Here is a 19,220-nt window from a genome sequence, read left to right as displayed (position 1 = left end):
GTCAGGTGACCTCTTTTTAATTGTCCTTTGTGAAGCTCGTAGACAGGCATCATGAATAAAATAAAAATGTAAAGATTGCAATAAATTAAACATGGATTTATTTTGTACAGTTTATACTACATATTTACCAGAAAGCTTCTCTATCTAAGAAATCCAGGCTTGACAGGGAACTCTTTGGGTGAGTTTTCCCCAGGCACCGATTAGGCTCTTCTGTACAGACAGTAAGGTGAAGTCCTAGGCTGCACTGTACATGCTAAGCATGGCCTCATATACTACAGGTAATCTAACTGGTATACTGTATAACTCAAGTCTTGCAGTCAGCACACTTCAAAGGTGGTGTTGTTGCTAAATGACACCGTCTCTTCATCGCGACTTTACGTTCAGGTCGTCAGCGGGTGACTTTGACCCCTCAGATATATCCCGTTTTCACATTTCAAACTCAACATATTATAACAACACAACAACACGTGATATAAATATACATCTCATTTAGAGGGAACGACAAATCATCTATAATTTTGAAATGTTGCAGAGGGAATGCCGGGAATAAACATTTCTCTGCTTTGCTCTGTTTCATAATCACATTGTTGGCAAAATGAATCTCAGTTAACATCATGGGCACACTAAAACAAAAAGTAATCAGGCGTCTTTAAGACACGGCTCTCTCACCCATCTCTCGTTATCGCTGTCACCGTGATCATGCATGTGGAAATTACTAGAACTCTGAAGCTCGGAAAATACTGAAAAGCCTGCTTTTTGTTTGTTTTTTACTGACAGAAAGTGATGCGGTGGGAGCACAGAGACTAACCAAACAGTAGCTTTGATTGCTCTTTTGTTGAAGCATCCATGTTGCATCACATGTATGAAAGACATCAAATTCCCATCACTTCTGTCATTACACGAAAGAAGGCAACACGCCCCGAAGAGGACACATCCCCGGCTCTATGTACAGGAGGAACATGGCTTTTGTCACATCTCTAACGCATCAGCAGTCGTTATTCAGCACAGACATGTGGAAACTGAACATCCATTTGGCTTCATGTAGTAACAACACCCAGGCTATCGGTCCTACGGATGGCTGTCCTCGTGCCAAGGATTTTGTGGTCCACAAACGGAGCAGATGGACACGATAGGATCTGTTCAGTTCTTACGTTAGTCATGATCGCACTATGTTGACTGACCCGTAGGGTAAAGAGTCACTTAAAGTCCTTCAGATTTCATTGGAGATCCCGAGTGAGTGTTTTTCTGCAGAGGATTTCAGAATTCAATGGTCTGGTATCCTGAGACAAAACCTCTCTTACTGTGTGATCTGCTCATCATTTGCACACACACAGCCCTGGACTATACTCCACCTTCATATACTGTTGCTTTGACATTGTGGCAAAAAAATAACTCTGTTACAGCTGTTCAGTTCACTAAACATCTGGTACTTGATTTTCTGTATTGATTGATTAATGCCCATGAATCTTGTGGATAATCTGCTGTAAACAGGAACTGTTGGGAATGGCTGGCTGCCCGTTATAAACTTGCCAAAAACATCTTTTTGTTTCAATGCACAACAATGCACAGACTAACAGCGACCTCCCCAAATGACCTGAACATGAAACTAAAATACATTCATCTTATTACATGTTTACATGCTACCTCAAGCTTCACTTACAGAAAATGCACTTAAATCAGTGTCTTGGATTCAGCTAGAAGATTTCCACATCTCACCATATTTTGTTCAAATAACACTCAAAACACAAAGTTGCGTGGGAAGGCTTGGCAACATGTGGGTTTGCCCGCAGTGAGCTACTAATGGTATTTTCAGTCTCTGCTGTTTTCGTGATTTGGCAAAAAAAATCTCTTTTAAGAGCGCACACACAGAAATTCACATCCGTGTGCACACATGTAGTCTCCTCCAGCTACAACAAACGGACACGAGGACACATGCAGACAGACACCAGCATCCAGATAAACAGCAGTGGGACTGAGTCCTGCTCGTAATGCTACTGGCGCTGAGAACATCGGGTTCTCGGGGCCGCTGTGGAGCTAAAGCGTTGTGGTGCCGCGTGGGCTGTTCTGAGGTGCCCTGTGCATCCTCTTCATCGTTCTCTCTGATTTTTTTTGTTGTTTTTAGCAGCGATCATCCTCGTCTGTGTCACTTAAGAGCTCGCTGGCGCCAGCTGGACTTGTCTGGCCCAAGTGCTTTCGGAAATGCCCATTAGGGACCTGCCAGGAGTGTCTGAGCTGAGGAGCCGAGCTTATGGCATTGGCCCGACCCAGGCTGGTGGCCACGGCAGTCTCAAAGGTAAGCGTCTCCTGCTTCTCACTTGCTTCGCCACTGCTTAGGTCCTCGTGGAATGGGAGGTAGGGCTCCGATATGTAACGATGAGGAGAGGGGTGGCTCGGTCCTGAAACGTGAACTCCGGATGACCCCTGGACTGCAGATAAAGGCCTGCTCTCCTTGTCAACCTTCAGTGAGGCCTCTGTGGGGCCAGCAGGAGTGTCCTGAGGCTGGCTCTGTCCCTCATTTGAGGCTGCGGCTGCTGCTGTTGTGGAAGAGGTTTGGGTTTGGCAGACGAGAGGAGAGTAGGAGATGTAAGGCCGTGGGCGAGAGGGAGTCTGGGGCAACTGGCGGCGATTACGAGGAGTACCAGACTCTGAGGCTGAGTGGGCAGGGCTGTCTGATGTGTTCACCTGCAAATAAATCAAGCACAATATTGAGTAAAAGACTTTGCCAGAAAGGGACTGTTGGTTCTCATCCAGCAGTAGAAAACAGATCCTGATCCTATTATATGACAGATCTGCACAGTGGCCGGGTCAGGAAAGACTGAAGCACCTGTTTCTGTAAGGTCTGTGTGCGTCCTTCGCTAGGTGAGCGGGACCTTCTCCTTTCGCACGAAGGGTCTCGACTCCGCTCCTCGGAGTTGCAGCGCGACACATCAGGGGACAGCAGGTGGCGGCGCTCCTTGGATCGCCCTCTCTCGTGACTAATTGTTTCTTTGTGGTTGATTCTAGGACCTGAGAGAACAAGATCAAAGTGCCTTTGAGTCTGTGGCACCAAGACTTTGCAACAGTCTCCACCTGCATTCAGCCTACGTACATCTATCATGCATGCCCACTCCCCCCCACTGTCACTCAGCTCAAGACTTGGCTCAAGACTTTTGCACAATAGTCTTCTTTTGACCAGTTTCCCCCCAAAACTTTACTCTGAATCAGAATCAAACCACAGCAGCTGCTTCACGGTTGTAATTATGACCTCTGTAGCTCCTCTGTCGGGGCCTGTATGTGGCATCAGGGCTGATCCTCTCCAGAGAGTGCTGTTCCTGCCAGAGACCGTTCACACACTGGTCTCCGATGGTAGAGAAGGAGCGCTTCATCAGCCTACTGTCTGCAGACATCCCAGGCTATATACATGCAAAACAACCAGAAGACGCATTATTTAAGTAACCAGGAATGACACCAACGAGCACACAAACTCACTCTGGTGTCTGTAATAGTCATTTAAAATGTGCGGGCAAATTGTTTCTATTCACTGCTGTCAAGGAGCAAATACGAGCATAATAAATGCGCCCTGTGTGGATTTTAATAGTTTATTGATTTTTAAAGCACCTACTAATATAAGATCTGTTACTGAATATAGGTTTGAATAAAGGTTATTACTGTTTATTACCTGAGGATCAGCAGCCAGCCTGGGCATGGACGACGCTCTGATAGATGCTGTACGCTGAGGTGATTTCATTAGCGTTGGGTCCTGCCGGGCCTGCTGCAGCACTTGGTTATACTCTACTACTTCTGGGACCTGCACAAAGACCACAGAGGAGCAGGCTGAGCAAACCTTATACACTGCTTTTGCTCACACTCGACATTCAAACATCGAATCAACCGCACTGTCATCCTGCTACGAGACAGCGCCGAAAGCTGAAAATCAACATTTTCTCAACCTTCATTGGAACAGATGATTTCGATTTCATAGTTGTTACCAGTGTGTGTAAATGATGATGGTGGTGGTGAATGCGGTAGGGGTGGTAGGGCGAATGGTAATCATCTTCATCGTCTTCCTCTTTCTCCTCTCTGGGGCGGGACAGCGGTTGCAGGAACATCTCTTGGGGAGAGATCGGGCTGAGTGCCACAAAACCTCCTCTGGTACTAAGTGGACGCAGAAAAATATCATGGGTTTGCTTCAACAACCAGAATTTGTATTCTCTGCCATCATAAATAACTGAAAGCTAGTAACTTTTGGAGGAGATTAAAAGTTTAATATTTACAGAGCAGATCCAGCACTATGCCTTAGGAATGACAGGGATTTGGCGTTGCATAGGATTTCTTGTGGAAGAGAGGAAGCATCCATACGCTGGAACATTGGAGCGTGTTTCTACGAGGAGACAAAGAAACATATGGAAACAGGAACAGGTCACTAGGATAAACATACTAGGGTAAGAAACATGAAAATCAAAGGGCCTCCTAACAACACTGCTTATGATACATATGTCAACTATTTAAACAGCTGTTTTATGTGTTTTTATGCGGCTCAGTGCTGCTTTTAAAGCATTTTTTGAATGTCTGTAGGTTCTTGGTCATTCGGGTCATGATGGGTCGTGATAGTCTTAAGAGCCTGAGTTGAGTTCCAACTGAACTTCTCTTTAGCTTCTTCAAGACATTTCACCTCTGATCCAAGAGGCTTCTTCACTTATAAAAACTGATGAAGAGGCCCAGGCATTTAACCTCTGTAGGGTCGTCCTCATTTACCGTGAGAAGGTGAAAGTTGCAAACGGTCCTCGACAGCTGTGAAGCTGTGAGTATAAGGGACTGATCTTGTGGCCATGTTGGCACGGTCCCTGCGAGTGGTTATGTTTTACGGTTCAGATTTTTGTGAAGCTGTATGCAGAGTGCTGTGATAGCACTGGAGTCTTGACCTGTATGTTTCATTTTAGGCCCTTTGCTGTGAAGCATTTCAGTTTTGGGATGTTACTGGGTTTTGGTTTCTGTGTTTAAAAGATCAAATAACCTCAAACTAGTTTCTCAAACAGGATAAATTCCTTGTACTCAAACGGTCTCCACAATCACTAGATTTCAATCCAGTAGAGCACCTTCACTGTGCTGTGGAACAAGAGATTCACACCAACTGTGCAAGTCCATCATGTCAACATGGACCAGAATCTCTGAGGAATGTTTGCAGCATCTGGAGCTGAAGTGCAACTCACTGCTGGAAAGATGCACCTAATAATAAAGTGACCAGTGAGTGTGTAATGTCTTTGTTGTAACATGTGTTTGCTCTCTTCCTCTGGTTTCCTGCGAGCGTGTGGATGTCTGCTTTGTGCTGAATGTGGACTTTTATTCTGCCTGCCTCACCTCCTGCATTTGGGCCTTTTACTCTGCAAACCACAGCACATGCAATTATATTTCGTCTGATTAAGTTAAGTTTTACTTTAATACTGGGCTTGGAGATGACGCACATTTAAAAATAATAACCCTAAGAGCCTAATTTAATATGTAACTATGGCACATTAACATCAGTGGCGGTTCAGCAAGATGAGCAATTTAAAAAAAAGCACCTGTTCCTCCAGTTGCTGTCGAAGCTTCTTGGCTTTGCTCTGCTTGTAATAGTCCATGATCATCATGGCAGCATAGATCTTACCTATGGTCATGTCACTGGCTGTAAAGGAGAAGGCAGAAAGCAGTGAGATATTATCCACCTCTATCAAACTGAAACTATTTTCCTGAAATAACGCCGGTGATGGCTCGTAGGGTAATGCAATATATTTTTTTACTGGTAAGTCATGATGTTGATTTTACCTTTGTGAATTGGAACCAGTAGGTCCAGCGTCTTCTGAGAGAGATGAGGCCAGATCACACTAATCTCCTTCTGCAGATCCAAATCCATCTGATTCCTATCTTCCCCTCCTTCAGATAAAAAAATGCCCAAAACACAAAATTAGACATAGAAACTGACCCACATTTAAATAAATGCACGGTGTGTCTGTTTCTGTCTAACCTCTGGCTATCTTGACTTCAAGAGCAGTGCGGATGAGGGCCATCAGGGTGGAGGTGAAGTGGACCGTCATGTCATCGTCCACAGGCATGTTCATCAGAACGAGTCTCTGTTGACATCAGCAAAGGTTTCATAGTCAGTCATAATTCACAATACCAGCCGGCAACATGGCACAGTGCAACCTGAGCAACGACGGCTGTGACTGCTTATCGCTACACGAATTCTGATGCAGAGGTACGTGTACTCAAGCTAATTTTCCAAATACTAATTTAGCAAATGTTAAAATCAAAACATTGCAGAGATGAACAGTTACGAAAGCCAAAACATCACATTCATTATAAAAAACAACTTGATATCAGTGTTCCTCATTTAGATATATTTACATATCTAACATGGGGATAATTAACGGGAAACGGTTTCCCTGTAGCTTAGCTTTAAATTTGTTTTAGTTAAATCCACTTTGAATGAGATTACTGTGATCAATACAGGAGGAGAGAAAAGGCAAGCGGATCATTATTTCTTTAAATGAAGACAACATTTGTATGTAATGCCAAAATAAGACAGAAATAAGACAGATAGCCCAAAAAAAATATTATTTTACTTGCCCTCTCTTGTCCTTCTATACTTGAAGGTTAAAAAAACAAACACATGCGATGGAGCATGCTTGCAGCTTCACTCAAACAGCATGCATAAAGCGCACAAAACAACGAGGCAACAAGAGGCTGTGGCAGGAGGCACATGCAGACAGGTAGATGGAAGAAACTAAAGTATGAACGCCGTGAGATCATCTGACAACAGACGCCGGCAGATCCAGCATGTCGATGTTTAACAACTTTCTCGTTTACGTCCCCTCTCTGGCTAAATAATCAACAGCAGTAACAATCTGTCTTTCATCCGTCCGAGTTCTCTGCCAGGATGCAAAGCAAACAGGCAAATCATTACTGTAGCGCCAACCATGCCCCAGTGGACACAAACGCAAACTTAAAACTGCTTTAACAAGCAATACTGCATCATATGATCGACACACACAAAAATGCTTTGCCTTTTTCAGTGTGGGACACACAAAATGATGTTTTACAGAGCTCATCTCTGCTGATTGAAATATGAAGGTGGTGCCTGTTAGTCTTGGTGTTCAGTCTACCTTATATGCCACCTTGGAGGGGCATTTCTTGCCCAGGCCTAGAGGTGGTGACATGTTGGTCAACATCTCATACATGTCAGTGTAATGGATACGACCACTGGGGGCGCCAGGTAGCCATGAAGAATGAGGGAATGACAAAAAAGAGAGGAAAGGGAAGGGAAATGAAGTGGACGATGTTGGAGGTGGAGGAGAAATTGAAAGACGATGGAGGTGTAGGGGAAGTGCAGTCCCAAGGGATGGTGGAGGAAAAAGAGGGGTAAAAAAAGAGGAACAAGAATAGAGGAGATACAAGAGAAAGGATTATTCCAGGCAATCACACACGAGGAGACTAAAGCAGGTTGTTTTCTTTCTATGCTGCCAACGGGGCATAGAAATCTGGGAAAGGAGAAAACCTTGGACAGGATGAGAAAAGGAATGACAGCCTTGCTGGATCTGGTGTAAATACTAAATACTTACATTGGGCTGTGCTGTGTGGGAGTGGGAAGAATGACAAACACCTTTAAACCAGATCCAAAAGGTAGAAAGACACTGGACTCCCTCAAACTGGTCAATTATTGTATCAAAATGAGACTCGAAGCCTCACAGAGGGGTTTTAGTGTAATTAAAGTGTATCTACTGATTTACAGCTGTGTGGAAATTGAGGAACGTCATGTGCCTTAGTACCCTAAGACTGAATTATTGCCATTCTTTGACCCGATTAACACGCCCCTAACGATCAAGCGGCGGGGAGGGGGGGTCACAGTTGGTGAAGGGAAGGAAAGGCAGGAAAAGAGGAAGTCAGGAAGGATCCAACATCAAAGAGGCAGAGGGGAGGTTTGTTGATATGGGGGAACCAAACCTTGCAAGCCACCCTGTGGGGGCAGTTCTTTCCAAAGCCCAGGGGAGGTGAGATAGTGCGTACAACTTTGTACATCTCCTTATAGTGGATCCTACCACTGGGAAAAACATACAAGTCTTTAGTCACGGTGTAATTACAGACTCATACTATAGTGCACAATAAGGGCCAATGAGGCGCTGTCCTCTAACTCAGCAGTTTTAGAAATTGCAACAATAAATTGGTGGTGAATAAATCACATTAATCGATTCTTAATCGTCTGATTTTTAAATAAAGCAGTAATACTTCCAGCAGACACAGGTCACTCGCACATTTCCCAAGTCCTGAAGAAAGAGAGTTAGTTATTGTTTGCTTTGCTAAACCCACTGTGGTCTGCAGATCGAACATGTAACAGATATCACAGGATGATTATAACAGATATACCAGGATCGATAGGTGGATGGATATTTTGAACATTTTCCACATTTGTAGATGCAGTTGTTTGGAGATGGTTGAACCTCTGTATAATTCTGCCTCTCTGAGATGCCTGTGAAGTCCTCGTAGTCTAAGGAGCTTGGAAAGAAAAGCATCTGGACTTCTTTAGGTTGCTTGAAGATGTTTCACCTCTCATCCGAGAAGCTTCTTCAGCTCTAGGGTCAAATAGTGGACAATGGACCCCCTAAATGATCCTCTACCTAATCACACGAGCCGAGGTGTGGAGACGGGTGTAGGTCACAATCAGCCGAAGTTTCTGCTCGTGTGATAAAGAAGAAGTAAAGAAGTCCAGACACTTTCCTTCCAAGCTCCGCAGACTCTCTGAGATCCCTTTTTAGACCCAATAATGTATTTGACCTGTTACTAACTAACCCAGCAATTAGTTGCTAAACATTCCCCCAGCTGTTTCTTTTTAGTAACAGCTGTTTTTGCTCAACGTGCTGCTGTCATAAAATCCAAAATAAGCTCATCATTTTCATTAAATAATCACATTTTATGTGTTTTATTGTAAATAAAATATGGGTATATGAGACTGACAAACCATTGGATTTTGTTATTATTTACATTTCACGCAGCATTTCAGGTTTTGGAATTGGGCTGTGTAATCATAACGTGGATCCTATCCATGAGACGTATCAGACAAAAGATATTCAACCATTAATATCCAAATATGTTTATTGTTCGCACGTTTAAGGTGCAAACAATAAATGTATACGGCCATTCTCTAAGTAGTGCGATTCATGCTTCACATTTCTGCATCATACTTGTGAAGGTTGCAAGTTGCTGCTAATTTGGTGGAGAATTTTTCACCATTTTTTCACGACTGCAGAGAAACTTTCTTCTCCTCTTGTCTAATTAACAAGCATTACCAGTGATAACGGCGTTACTAACGGCGCTACTTTTTTCAGTAACTAGTAATCTAACTAATTACTATTTCTATCGTTACAACGCCGTTACCGTTACCAACAAGAAAATGTGGTGCGGTCGCGTTACTATTTTTCAACAAACAGACGGTTGAAGCTGTGTTCAGCTTACCGCATGTAAGTAATCTGGGCGCTACAGCTTTTTGGCAAAACACCTGGAGCTCAGGGGGCAAAACAACCACATCAGTGCTGCTGTTTGACTGAGGAAGAGTAAAGTAGTCGTGGTAAGCCAATCACATGACCATTTAAAGACAAAGCAACAAGGTGATATATACCAGTTTATAAATTGTGTTGATAGGCCGCGTAAAACCAGTGTCATGATAAACAATATTTTTATTTTTTCGTCAATAGTTTTGTCACGTTTACTGTCTAAAGACAGCGCAGCGAGACCTCTTATTTTTTTGGAGTGGCACAAATAATTTGTGGCATCTTACTGAAGAACAGCTGATTGTTCTGTTGTTTGCCAAAGTTGTACACAGGATTTTAAAATTAATAATTTCTATTTGCATTTAAAGTTAAGAAATATGATTCATTAAACATGTTTGTGGTTGTTACAGTAAAAAATATAACTTTCTACTCTGATTTTATGTTTTTTGTCTGATTTTAGATCAATTGCGTTAATACAGTCTGTCAAAATGAGAACATGACTGTAACTTCAGCCACGTGAGGCTGTGCTGAAAAGGATGATACCAAACAAGGCAAAGTAAGTAAGCACTACTGAGTAAGGCAGTTTTTAAAGGTGGAATGTGGAGGGAAAATCAAAAGTAGTTAAAAATGGCCAATTATACCCTGAACCCCAGAGTAAAGCAATAGTTACTTTTCAAGTAATTAATTACTTTTAGAATCTTGTAACTCAATTACTTTTTTGAAGAAGTAACTAGTAACTATAATTAATTACTTTTTCAAAGTAACTTGCCCACAGGGAATATTCATGAGCGTTACCAGAGAGCACTTGAAATGAAATCTCATTATTCCCTTAAAGTAAAAATATGTGAACGTGCTCTTTTAAAAGTGTCAGAGACCAGTTCATGTATTATATCACAGGTTTCCACATCATATCATAATCATAATACCACCAGTAGATCAACTTTGTGTGTAAACTGGAGTAAAGACTCAAGGATACTGACCAGGCAGCTCGATCGTACTCCCCCCAGATTCGAACAAACTCATCTAGGTGGTGGGGACCCAGGATGGACGAGTCTCGGGTGAGATATTCAAAATTATCCATGATTACAGCCACAAACAGATTCAGCATCTGAATGGAGAAAGCACAAGCTGCATATAAATGTGCCAAACGTGCTGTGGGAAAAACTATGATTATTCTTGTTGCAAATAAATAAAAGGACGAGCAATGGCCAAGATTTTTTTCTCTTACCAGGAAGGAGCTAAAAAAGATGAATGAAACAAAGTAGAAATAGGCAAAGTCGGAACCACAGCCCCCTTCCGGGTCTGTCGACTCTGATTGGAGCAACGGGTCCGTTTCACACTTCTGTCCTCCCAGACAAGACAACATGATTTCCTGCCACGACTCCCCAGTAGCACTCCTGGATACAAACATTAAACGACACCAGGGGGAAGTAGTTGTCAGGACACAGTCATGCCTGCCATCTGGAGGGTGCAACCAGAGTAAGACTTGCAGCTCCATTTCAGAAACAGCTTTTAGATGCGAGATTTAGTTGTTTAGTGGATAAAACTGAATACTGCAGCCACACGAAGGAAAACACTGGTTAGAGAAAACTGCGACCCTGTCCAATGAACGTGCACGGTAAACTTCTGGACAACCAGCTGATCACCACAACTATCTGCGGATAAAAGCTGAGTGCAGTTAGTGGGCAAGCACAGATTTGTCCTTACTGTAAAGAGGATGCCGTCCTATTTGTTCTGTAATGTGACGGAAATAATGCTAATTTATGCAGTTGTTTCTTTTGCACTGTGTAATGTTTCTAAACGTTGCACTAAATACTTAATAGACTAAAACCTTGACATGTCCTGAATGTATGAGTCAACAACCCAGTTTGCCCATTTTTCATTGATGTTTCTTTTGTTTGCTCATGTTTCCTTTGGTGTCCTAGTTTCCTGTCCCAGCTCTCCTGAGACATTTTTGTGTTTTACTGTAAATAACATATAGATGAGATTTTCATTTGTTCTTATTTACGTTTTACACAGGATTACAGTTTTTTACCTCTGTCTCTGCTGTGTTAGCTCTGTGAAGCTGGCATGTCTCAGTCCTGGACTCCTGGTGTTTTTTACTTCCTGTTTTATTTTGACAGTCGATTGTCCTGTGTGTTATGTTTTGCTTTCCCTTTAGTCTCTTATTAGTATCAGCTGTGTTCCCACCTGTTGCCTGTGTGTCTATTGTCTCAGTTTCCTGTATGCGCCGTGTGGTCCGTGGTTCTTAGTTTCTGCTTATCCAGAATTATTTTGTCTACTCCGGTAGTTCTGCTGCCTCGGAGTTTCTTTCTGAGTTTCTCCTGCACTTGGGTCCTACCTTACCTGCCACACAGTCATCCTTCAAATTTATGCCACATGAGAACAATGTTGAACTCCACCATGAGACATCAACACAACTCAATCACTCAACACTTTCTTCCAGACATCTGTTTACACTAATCTGTCAAAACTCTGCCAAGCAATTTGATAACGAGGTAAGAAGTTCAGTGCACTTGACTCAGGGTAGCCCCGGGGACACTGGGACAGTAAAGCTCTTCGCTACTGTAATCTCGCGACATAATTCAGACTACAATAGAGAAACTTATTTACTGGAACTGGAGCGCTGTTAACTGAACCCACATTTTTAGATTACATAGCTTCCAATAGTGCATCTATTTTAATCAGGTTGCAGGTACTGAAGTGTCCTACCTGAATAGCAGCATCAGAGCACCAGAGAAGGATTTAAAGTTGTTGTGCTGGTTAATGTGCGTCTCCTCGTTCAACTTAATGTTCCCAAACACCTGATTGACACACACAAACAGGCAAACGAGGACAAACTTACTGTTGCTCTGAAGGATTTATTTCACCATAAAAATACACCTAGGATGCAGGGGAACTTCTCACCTGCATGCCAATGATGGCATAGATGAAGAAGAGCATGGCAATGAGCAGGCAGACGTAGGGCAAAGCCTTAAAGGACTGAACAAAGGTCCACAACAGAATACGGATGGTGTAGCCTTGTCTCAGCAGTTTAATCAGACGGGCTGCTCGGAACAGCTTCAAGAAACTCATGTTGATCGTATCAACAAACTGGCAGAGAGACACAAGATGGGAGAAGTTGAATACTGTGACAGCATATTGAAGCAGAGGAATAGTGCTTTTTGTTTTTTACCTGCAGGTCTACCACGATCTCAGTGATGCTGCCCAAAACGGTGATGAAGTCAAAAATGTTCCACGTGTCTCGAAAGTAGTTCTGTTGAAACAGGAAAGCTGCTCTGAGTCATTTCCAAACACTTGTTGAATTCACTCTAAGGCTTTGCGTGTTTTTGTCTCCTCTCACCAGAAAGCCAAAGGCCAAGATCTTAAGGATGCACTCGACAGAGAAGAGAACAGTGAAAGCCGTGTTCAGGTGCTTCAGCACAGCCTCGTACGCCGGCGGGGCAGAGTAATACTGGAAACGCAAAAGCGGCAACATGTAAATATAAAGTGATCTTTATTATGAGGAGAAGTGGATCGTTTTCCAGCCTGTTCACTGCGCATCAACCTCCTCTCTGATGGGTGTGAACCCTGCACTCTGTAGATCTGCAGGTTGATGGAAGATTCCTACAGACCCATAAATAGTGCCTCTGTCTCTGCACCTCTCATCTGTCGCACTATAAAAGGAGTCATTCCTCTAGGGGCGGCGGCCACAGTTAATGAGGTCATGCAAAATAGCAGCGCACGGACATTATAGATCAATATTTAATACAGGCTGAGTCACTGAGCGCCTGTCTGTCTGAACAACCAGCACAACCCCAGAAGAGGCCAGATCAGAATATAAATACTGCAAAAACATCAGCAGATCCAAACGCAAACATCACAGCGCGTTCAGGCGGCGCCGAGAGACGAGCACATCCTTTATTTTACCGCAGAGTGACGCATCTCGGCTTATTTTAAACCCAAAGTGTTAACAGTCGCACTTTCATCACAGAATATGTTGCCGAGAAGTGATGCAAGGTGTGCTTTCCTATCAGCAAATGGATGTGTGGAAAATAACACACCAGACTAAGTCACTGCAGAGAAAGGAAAGACGTGAGGCAGATAATAACGCTTCTGCTTTCATTTATCACTAATCTAATGCTCTGCTCTCATTAAAAAATGCAAAATTTAATAAGTTCTCTGATTTCTTTCCTGTCGTTTCCTCCTTTTCCTCACCTTCATCATCAGCACGATAGTGTTGAGCGCAATCATGGCCAGGACGGTGTACTCGAACGAAGGCGACACAACGAAATGCCACAAACGGTACTGGAACGTGTGCCGATTCTGCGGCATGTATCGGGTCAGGGGCTTGGCGCTGATGGCAAAGTCTATGCATGCCCTCTGAAATACAGAGAGAACCACAGTTAAAACACGGCAGTAAGCACAAAGAATCAGCTGTGCCGTAAAATAAATGTGAGGAAATTCTGATTAGACAAAAGCAAAAGACTCGCTGACTCTAAGAGAATGAATTGTGTGCTGTATTTTTGATTGATGGGGCTTTTCCATGTCTGATCTTTAACATTATTGACTGCCAAGAAGAGCTGCGAGCAGCATCCTAACTAGCATATTTAATTTCACTAGATTGTACCAATACTGATTCCTGCATGTCATCACCTCATTCTTCTCCAGGCTGCACTCCTCCATCATCTTATCTCCCTGCTCCTGGAAGGTGATGATGATGAGAGCCACAAAAATGTTGACGAAAAAGAACGGGAAGACGACAAAGTAGATGACGTAGAAGATCGACATCTCCATCCTGTTGCCGTGGCTCGGACCTCTGTCCTCTTCTGTCACATCCACAGAGTGCTGCAGAACCCTGGGAAAGCAGCGGTGCAATGCTAAACCAATGCTGATATAGATGCTAATCAAACCATGACCGACAAGAACCAAACAGCCTTTATATCAGCCTTCATATCGGTCCTAGGACGGTGTGTGGAGGAAATTTTGAAGAAGCTCCAGCAACGCCTGTAGTGTAAAGAGCGTTTTGTCATCGGTGACGCCCCTGATGAAGGCTGCAGACCAAAATGCTGCTCAAGCAAAAACAACAAAGTCTAGAAGCGCTGCTGGAGCTTCAGCCTTCTTCTCCGTGCCTCCTGGAAGTAGTGAAGTTGTGCCAGAAAGCGTTACTCTGTGCAGGAAACTTTCTCTTTCTGAACATTATTAGATCATGTGTTGCAGCAGCTTTTTCTTCTGAAATTGTTTTTAAGAATTTGTTCGCCAGGATGGAGAGCAAATACCAATTTCCTAAGTGGCTGAGGAAATCATTTCCAGAGGTTTATTTCCTGGCAACTGCCAATTAAGAAGGGCTGGGACAGTGCAAACCCACGAGCCCCGTTTAATCTGTAGCCTGAGATTAAAAAATTGCAATATAGTTCTTGAATGAATCACATCTAATAAATTTCCTTCATGAAAGGTCACACTGGAACCAGAGGACAAGCCAGATGTTAAATTGTTATAAATGCACATAAAATTAAACAAGGCTCCAATGAAAGAAAGCTGAAATTGGCACGAATATCTAAAGTTAACTCACTGAGGCCATCCCTCTCCAGTGGAAACCGTGAAGAGAGTAAGGAGCGCCCAGATGACGTTGTCGTAGTGGAACTCATGCCTCTTCCACTCTCTTCTCTTCACCTCTTTCTTGTCTTTCCCGTAGTCAATATAGTAACCCCTGAAGGAACATACAACCATCGTGGTGAGGTTGTTTTTGTCATTGTCGTCACTGGTCTTGGTTTCCCTTTGCCCCCTGCTTCACCTCCCACCCTCAGCCTCAACTTCAACCACACCCAACTCAACACACAGACGTTCATACCATCACGCTTACACATTCAGGCTTATTAACCGCATTCTCCTCAAGTTACAATTTAATGTATAAAATGTAGAGATATAAGAGAGCATTACTGGCAGTCTTTCTCTGTGTCCTTCGAACTATCGGTGCAGTAGAAAAACTTCCCCTTGAAGAGTTGAACAGCGATGACGGCAAAGATGAACATAAAAAGCTTGTAGACGATTAAGATGTTGAAGACGTTCTTCAGAGACGTCACTACGCAGTCAAACACCGCCTGGAAGAGAGGAACACGGATACTGATCAACCATGGCCAGTCCCCGCTTCTTTATATTTTGCTTCCAGGAAGCCAGACCACCTCGCTATTTTTACAGTGGTGCTGAGCAATACTTCTCCAGGCTTTCTGATGGAGATCTGATCAGTTAGAACGGGTCTCCACGCTTAAGTGCTCACAGTTTGCTGCTCATGCTTTATTACTCTTGTCTGTCTGTTCATTTGGTTTCTGTTCTCTCTGGTTTGCAACAAACAGTTATAAGAAAAACACAGAACAGACCCTCATGTGCAAGGTTCCCTCTAATTCCTCATGTGTCAGAGCAAAAACTCCCTGAGCTCAGGACCACTGCAGCAGCAGCAGACGTGTGCATGCACTGTGGTCACGCCAGCATCAAATCCATCCAAGTTGCATGGTTTATTAAAATAATCAAATTACAGCATTTCTGTTATAGTACTTTTAATTAAGTGCTATAACTCACTTAACAATGAAAAATCTTGTTCATGACCTGTAGCATGTTGGCACTACTGGAAGTAAAATAAGTTGAATTGCAATTTTGAAAACACACTCAACATGTTTTTATAAAGCTCTGCGTGAAGTTCCTGCTGTGGTCTGGGAGAGAGTCCTGTAACTCTTTGTCTGCAAAATACAGTATATAATGACCAATGTTGGGCAAGCCATTTTGAAAAAGTAATTAATTATAGTTACTAGTTTAAAAAAAGTAACTGAATTTTGCAAACAACAAAGTTATTTGCAGCTATTTATCTAAAAATGCAGTCAATGCGTTTTTTTTAAATAACTATTTACAGAACAATCAGCTGTTGTGCATCAAATAGGATGCCACACAAATTATTTGTGCCACTCGGAGGAGCCTGATACCTGCAGGCCCGACAGCAGCAGGTGTATCACTCCACCTGTTTTTAACCTGGAGACAGTATTTACATTGTAATCTGCCTTTAGTAGCTTTTTGGCAGCACATTCAGCAGTCACCTCATTGTTCTGACACACACAGCAAAACTGTCTGCTACACAACACACTGACTGTAGACTCCAAGCACGCTAAACGTCACAAATCTCTAACATCTCAAAACTCTCTCTCTTTCGCTCTTCCTAAACAACCAAATGCTACGTCGCCATGTCATTTTCTGATTGGTTGACATGGGATATTTTTCCACCAATAGGAAAGGGTGGGGTTGTTTTTTTAAACTCACAGGCAGAGCGCTTTCTTCCCGTGGTAAAAAACAACAACGACACTATTCAGAAAAAAAACACAATAAAAAACATAATGAATAATAACTCTCGTTTTATAAAAGCTGGTATTTAGTTTGAAGTCCACACTTTTCCCGTCAATTGTTCCGTCTGTCCTGCTCACATCGCCACTGGCTGTACGCGTTGTCATTAGCGTGTCTTCACTCCACATCGGCCATGCTGCTTTGCTAGCTAAAACACTGGTGGCGGCACATAAGTACGCTGTCACAGCTGCATAACACTAATGTGAATAAACGCAGGCATAAACGTTCTCCGTGTTATCGTCGGGTCTTACCACGACGTAACTGTTGTTGGGATTTAGTGCTACATAAATAAAAGTGAACTGACATAACAGGAAACAAAGGAAACTCTAAACCTGAAGCAACGTGCAAGTTCATGCTTGAGCTCTGACATACAAATGTATGTGACTGTCAACATTTTTACCAAATTTAAATTCTGTCTTTTAAATTTTTATTTAATTTGATTTCTCTTTGGTATAAGAGTATATATATTTTTAATGAACTGCCTCATCAAAACCAAAACAGACAAATAAGCCAACTACAGTCAAAAGCATTTCACACCTTTAGTTTAGGAAGCCTCTTGATGGTCTTCAGTGGTCTGAGGACGCGCAACACCCTCAGAGATTTGATGGTTTTGATATCCCGTCCTTTGTTATTTCTGTACAGAAACACACAGCGTGAACATCGTTAATGCCCCATTTTGGCCTCTTCTTCTTCTTTTTCACCTTTAACCCACAACAACATGTCACAACATGTATAACACGTTTTACTAATTTGGCATTCTGCAGAAATTTAAATGACTACATTTAAAGTTAGTATTTTTCATAAGAGAGGACTTTTCTTAGTCTTTTACCCCATCACATTGCTGCTGGTCAATCCCACAGAGGCATCATCCACAGACAGTTAAAGCAGGAGAGAGGGACATTTATAACAACAGTTACAAACCCATAAAGGAAATGGAACAGACTGTGATGCAAAAGATAACTTACAGTTGATTTAGAGACACTTTTGTGTTAAGACATATGATTAGCTCATGAGACTAATAAAAATAAATCACGTGACTGACGTGAGGGCGAAGGCCACCAGCGCTCCCACCACCACGACGAAGTCGAGCATGTTCCACAGGTCTCTGAAGTAGGAGCCATCGTGGAGGAGCAGACCCTGATCAATCATCTGGAGACAGCACAGAGCCAGGCGGCGAGTTAGAGGTGATAATGAGTCAGCGAGGAAAGATTACAGCCCTCAACTTGCTGCAATAAATCCATGTTTGTTACTTCAAGGCTGAAACACAGCAGAGGGTCGTAATTCTAACATAAAACTGGTTACTTCAACTTCTTTGGTAGTCAGATATGTTTTCATAAGAAACCGTTTTTCTGTGTTTGTTCTGTCTGTTGCTGAACTCATCCAGCTAAACCACAGGATGTCTTTGAATTTAAACCCATTAGATACATTTACATGATTCAGCAGCATTTCTTCTGACATTTTTTCATAATAACTCACCTTTATTATCATTTCAAACGTGAAGACTCCAGTGAACACGTAGTCAAAATAGCGCAGAACCTGTAAAGTCACAGCCAGAGACGCTTTAGAAATATCCGAGATGACACACAAAGGGCGCAGAAAACAATTTCACAATGTTTTTTCTTTCATATGCTTCCTGATAGTCGCTTAGCAGGAAAAAGTCCCCTCAAATGACATTAATGCAGCACAGGATTAGCCCCGCTCCTCCAGTGAATAACCAGGCTCAGTGTGTTTCAGACCTCATTTGCCACACTCATCAGATATAATTGCCCCCCCCATCAAGCGGCCTTTTGCAAAACAGTTTAAGGATTTTTTCCCTTCTGTTCTTAATGATATTTAATCTGCTTACCTGAGGGGAGCTGAGAAACCCACAGTGCTGATAAAGCGTGATCGAACTCGTATCTCAGGATGAGAGTGATTAAAAAAGCAGAAAGACTGGATCCTCCACTGAGACAATCGTGCAACACCTGCCTCAGACAGGTGATTCGTACATTAGTGTGAACACAAACCTTATTCCAGTGCGACGAGGTGGCTACAGGGTCCTCAGCAGCCAGTGCGATACTACTAGCAGCAATGACCAGAAGGATGGACATCTCAAAGTACCTGAGGTTCACCACATAATGACACGCTCGACGCACACTGGAGAGAGCAGAGTGGAGACCACGTAAGGCACAGGCAAAGAAGAAGACTAAACGTTTAGCCACAGTTTATACACTAATATGAAAGGATTACAAATTCATATGAAAATGGAGAATTTAAAAAAAATCTACATTTTGTTTTCTTTTTTGTTCATTTCAAACAAATATCCCATTCGGTTCCAACTTCTCCTCATGTCACCAAGCTGTGCTGTTTCAGACTGAA

At 42.8% G+C, this 19,220-nt stretch overlaps 1 protein-coding gene across 6 annotated transcripts in view; it reads right to left on the bottom strand.

Annotated features, from left to right (window-relative positions):
- Positions 1-19,220, bottom strand: part of cacna1ea (calcium channel, voltage-dependent, R type, alpha 1E subunit a) — a 117,485-nt gene continuing 98,265 nt past the window's right edge. For 4 of the 6 annotated variants that reach the window (XM_085448725.1, XM_085448721.1, XM_085448724.1 and 1 more), the window contains 24 exons: positions 18,869-18,998; positions 18,339-18,398; positions 17,905-18,011; positions 17,400-17,496; positions 15,417-15,577; positions 15,049-15,186; positions 14,133-14,334; positions 13,695-13,859; positions 12,841-12,951; positions 12,673-12,753; positions 12,405-12,590; positions 12,210-12,301; positions 10,726-10,894; positions 10,478-10,605; positions 7,119-7,215; positions 5,981-6,086; positions 5,782-5,889; positions 5,541-5,641; positions 4,254-4,360; positions 3,969-4,134; positions 3,659-3,787; positions 3,245-3,392; positions 2,825-3,006; positions 1-2,682 (listed from right to left, as the gene is read on the bottom strand). In XM_085448725.1, coding sequence (XP_085304851.1) covers positions 2,119-2,682; positions 2,825-3,006; positions 3,245-3,392; positions 3,659-3,787; positions 3,969-4,134; positions 4,254-4,360; positions 5,541-5,641; positions 5,782-5,889; positions 5,981-6,086; positions 7,119-7,215; positions 10,478-10,605; positions 10,726-10,894; positions 12,210-12,301; positions 12,405-12,590; positions 12,673-12,753; positions 12,841-12,951; positions 13,695-13,859; positions 14,133-14,334; positions 15,049-15,186; positions 15,417-15,577; positions 17,400-17,496; positions 17,905-18,011; positions 18,339-18,398; positions 18,869-18,998 — 3,535 coding nt within the window. In that variant the 3' untranslated portion in view covers positions 1-2,118. Of the gene's footprint in view, positions 2,683-2,824; positions 3,007-3,244; positions 3,393-3,658; positions 3,788-3,968; positions 4,135-4,253; positions 4,361-5,540; positions 5,642-5,781; positions 5,890-5,980; positions 6,087-7,118; positions 7,216-7,956; positions 8,054-10,477; positions 10,606-10,725; positions 10,895-12,209; positions 12,302-12,404; positions 12,591-12,672; positions 12,754-12,840; positions 12,952-13,694; positions 13,860-14,132; positions 14,335-15,048; positions 15,187-15,416; positions 15,578-17,399; positions 17,497-17,904; positions 18,012-18,338; positions 18,399-18,868; positions 18,999-19,220 lie in introns of all 6 variants that reach the window. The other 2 variants (XM_085448722.1, XM_085448726.1) reach the window with 1 other exon arrangement.

Source organism: Copadichromis virginalis, linkage group LG23 (genome assembly GCF_057382275.1).
Source record: "Copadichromis virginalis isolate Kocher_CV1m ecotype Utaka linkage group LG23, C_Virginalis_male_GT1.1, whole genome shotgun sequence".
NCBI classification, from domain to species: domain Eukaryota; kingdom Metazoa; phylum Chordata; class Actinopteri; order Cichliformes; family Cichlidae; genus Copadichromis; species Copadichromis virginalis.
The sequence above is the reverse complement of the archived record's forward strand: the minus strand, read 5'-3'. Positions and strand labels throughout refer to the sequence as shown.